The sequence below is a fragment of the Salvia splendens genome, chromosome 15 (assembly GCF_004379255.2).
Source record: "Salvia splendens isolate huo1 chromosome 15, SspV2, whole genome shotgun sequence".
NCBI classification, from domain to species: Eukaryota; Viridiplantae; Streptophyta; class Magnoliopsida; order Lamiales; family Lamiaceae; genus Salvia; species Salvia splendens.
The window spans coordinates 22436971-22439451 of NC_056046.1; the positions used below are offsets into that span (position 1 = coordinate 22436971).

General features: G+C 38.8%; 1 protein-coding gene across 1 annotated transcript; it reads right to left on the minus strand.

Annotated features, from left to right (window-relative positions):
- Positions 1-479: 479 nt before the first annotated feature.
- LOC121767709 (transcription factor MYB20-like) lies at positions 480-1883 on the minus strand. Its single transcript, XM_042164034.1, has 3 exons — positions 1603-1883; positions 1390-1519; positions 480-998 (listed from the first exon to the last, which is right to left on the minus strand). Exons 1-3 carry the CDS (start codon positions 1733-1735, stop codon positions 620-622), a joined length of 642 nt encoding a protein of 213 aa, XP_042019968.1. The 5' UTR covers positions 1736-1883; the 3' UTR covers positions 480-619.
- Positions 1884-2481: the final 598 nt, after the last annotated feature.

A 2481-nucleotide genomic window follows, 5' to 3' on the forward strand; every position in this document is an offset into this window, starting at 1 on the left:
TCCCTGCGGACTGAGATCCTTTGTTTGTAGAACATTGGATCTGGCGTCTTCTCGCCAGAAAATGGCATACGCGACTTCCGTTGAGGGAAGTGGCTTTGTCCTTAGTATTTTCTTCTTGATGCTTTCGTATTTGCTGTTTAGTGTAACTAGCAATTGAAATAGCCTCTGTTCTTGTTTCTCGGCGTTGTATATATCGGTATCTTTTGCATATTTCATTGGGTTTGGATGCCTCCGATCTATGGAGATCCAGATATCATTCAATCTTGTCCATATAGTCGCCACTGTGCTCGCAAATCTGCCAGAATTTGTGAGCACATGTTGTGCTTGTAAATATGTGCTTGCAAACAAGAGATTTTTTTTATAGTGGTATCATTGTGAGTGACCTCCTACACTCTTTTCCTTGTTTAACAAATACAACTATTGTAAATTAACCTCTTGTTTAGAGACAATTTCCGAGCAACTAAACTGTGGGTATCTACTGAAAATATGGAACATTTAATACAACTATTAAAATCTGCCCATATAAAGTATGCAACATTTATTAGAGACCTATATGCTACCGAACAACTAAACTGTGGCCTGGGGCATTATCTACTGAAAAGAAGTTCAAAAAGAAAATCTAGATAGAAAAAATCGAATCAAATTTGAAACAATTCAAATCACCCAACAAATCAAAGACGTCTCCAAATCCTTGATCCCATGTATCGGTATTCACCTTCTCAATGCTGTGCGCCGCGTTTGACGATGACGCTCCGCCGCCGCTTGAGCACGACGATGATGGTGTCAGCGGTGGCAGGATCTCGTGGGGCCCGAACACGGGAATCTCGGAGTTGTTGACAAACATGGCAGACTCGACCTCCGTTTTATCCGCCTGCAGAGGTTGGTGCGTCACGGGGTCAATTCCCATTTTCTTCAATTTCTTTTTTATGTGTGTGTTCCATTGATTTTTTATGTCGTTATCGGTTCTTCCCGGGAGACGGGAGGCAATCTTGGACCATCTGCATATATTTAATTCCGAAAATTCTAATCATTCCATTTGTCTTCTAGTTGCATTGAAAAACTATGTGAATAAGAAAAAATAATGATGAATTGAAGTGTCGAAGAAGGGTGTAAATCCTCTATTATGCAATTTTGCACAACAGGCCTTAGGTATTTATTTAATTTTTTTATCCTAATACAACAATAATAATAGGTACGTATTTAATTTTTTCTATTTTATTTATGCGAATAATTTATTATTGTATTACAAATAACAGGGTTTTTTTGCAAAAAATGCACGACAAAGGATCCTCACCCGTCGACAAAAGGGCTTGCCCACTTCCACATTTTATAATTGCAAAGAAGAAGATAATAAAAATAGTTTTTTAAAAGTTTGATTGGATGAACAACCTGTTCCCTAGTTGAGCATGAAGATCAATAACCAATTTCTCTTCAAAATCAGAGAGAAGTCCTCTTTTCAAATCCGGCCTAAGATAGTTAGTCCATCTCAATCTGCAGCTCTTCCCACACCTTAGCAGTCCTGCACCGTGATGGATAAGATAAATAAAACACACATTTTAGGTCAGATAACTACAAGATAGAGGAGTTATCTACGACGAGCACCTGCGAGTTTAGGGAGAGCTCTCCAGCAACATTGGCTATTAGTGAGAATGAAATTGAAGAGTTTCTTGTCTTCATCAGCAGTCCATGGCCCTTTCTTTAATCCAACTTTGTCACAGCAAGGTTTTCTCACCATAACTCTCGCAAAATTTATTTATTGGAGTGATACAACGAAATTGAGAGAGAAGGATATGAATGCAACAAGAATAGCACAATATATTAATATTCCCAACTTATATATACATCTGCAGGTGCTAACAGGGATCCCATTTGCAGCATTTAAAACTTTTAACAAACTCACTCCCTATTTAATTAAATTTGAAGTTTATAAAATATCAAGTCTATTAATACATTTCTTAATCCTTTGAAATATTATTGGAGTAAACGAAAATAATCTCTCCGTCCCATAAGAGTATGCAGTTTTAGTAGAATACGAGTTCTAATGCATAATTGATAAACTAAGAGATATGTAAGAAGAAAAAGTAATTAAAGTATTATTAGTTGAGAATGAGTCTCACCTCATTAAAGATTAAAGAATTCCTAAAATTAGAAAATATATACTCTTCTCGGATGGACTAAAATGGAAAGAATGCATATTCGTATGAGACGCAGGAAGTATAGATTCTTAACACTGGTTTTCAGTTACAATTTTATTAAACGAAACAACTAATTAAGTAATTAAATGTTTGGAAGGGCCGCCTAAGAGCATTCGCAACGCGTCTCGCGGGTGTCTCGGTCTCGTCTCGGAGAGACGAGACGGCCGCAAGACAGCGTTGCAGCCTTCCGTCCCGATCCCGTCTCGCCGAGCGTCTCGTCCCGGAGGGACGGCTCGCGCAACAGCTCGCCACGTGGCGCGCGCTGGCGCTAGGCGTGATGCCCACT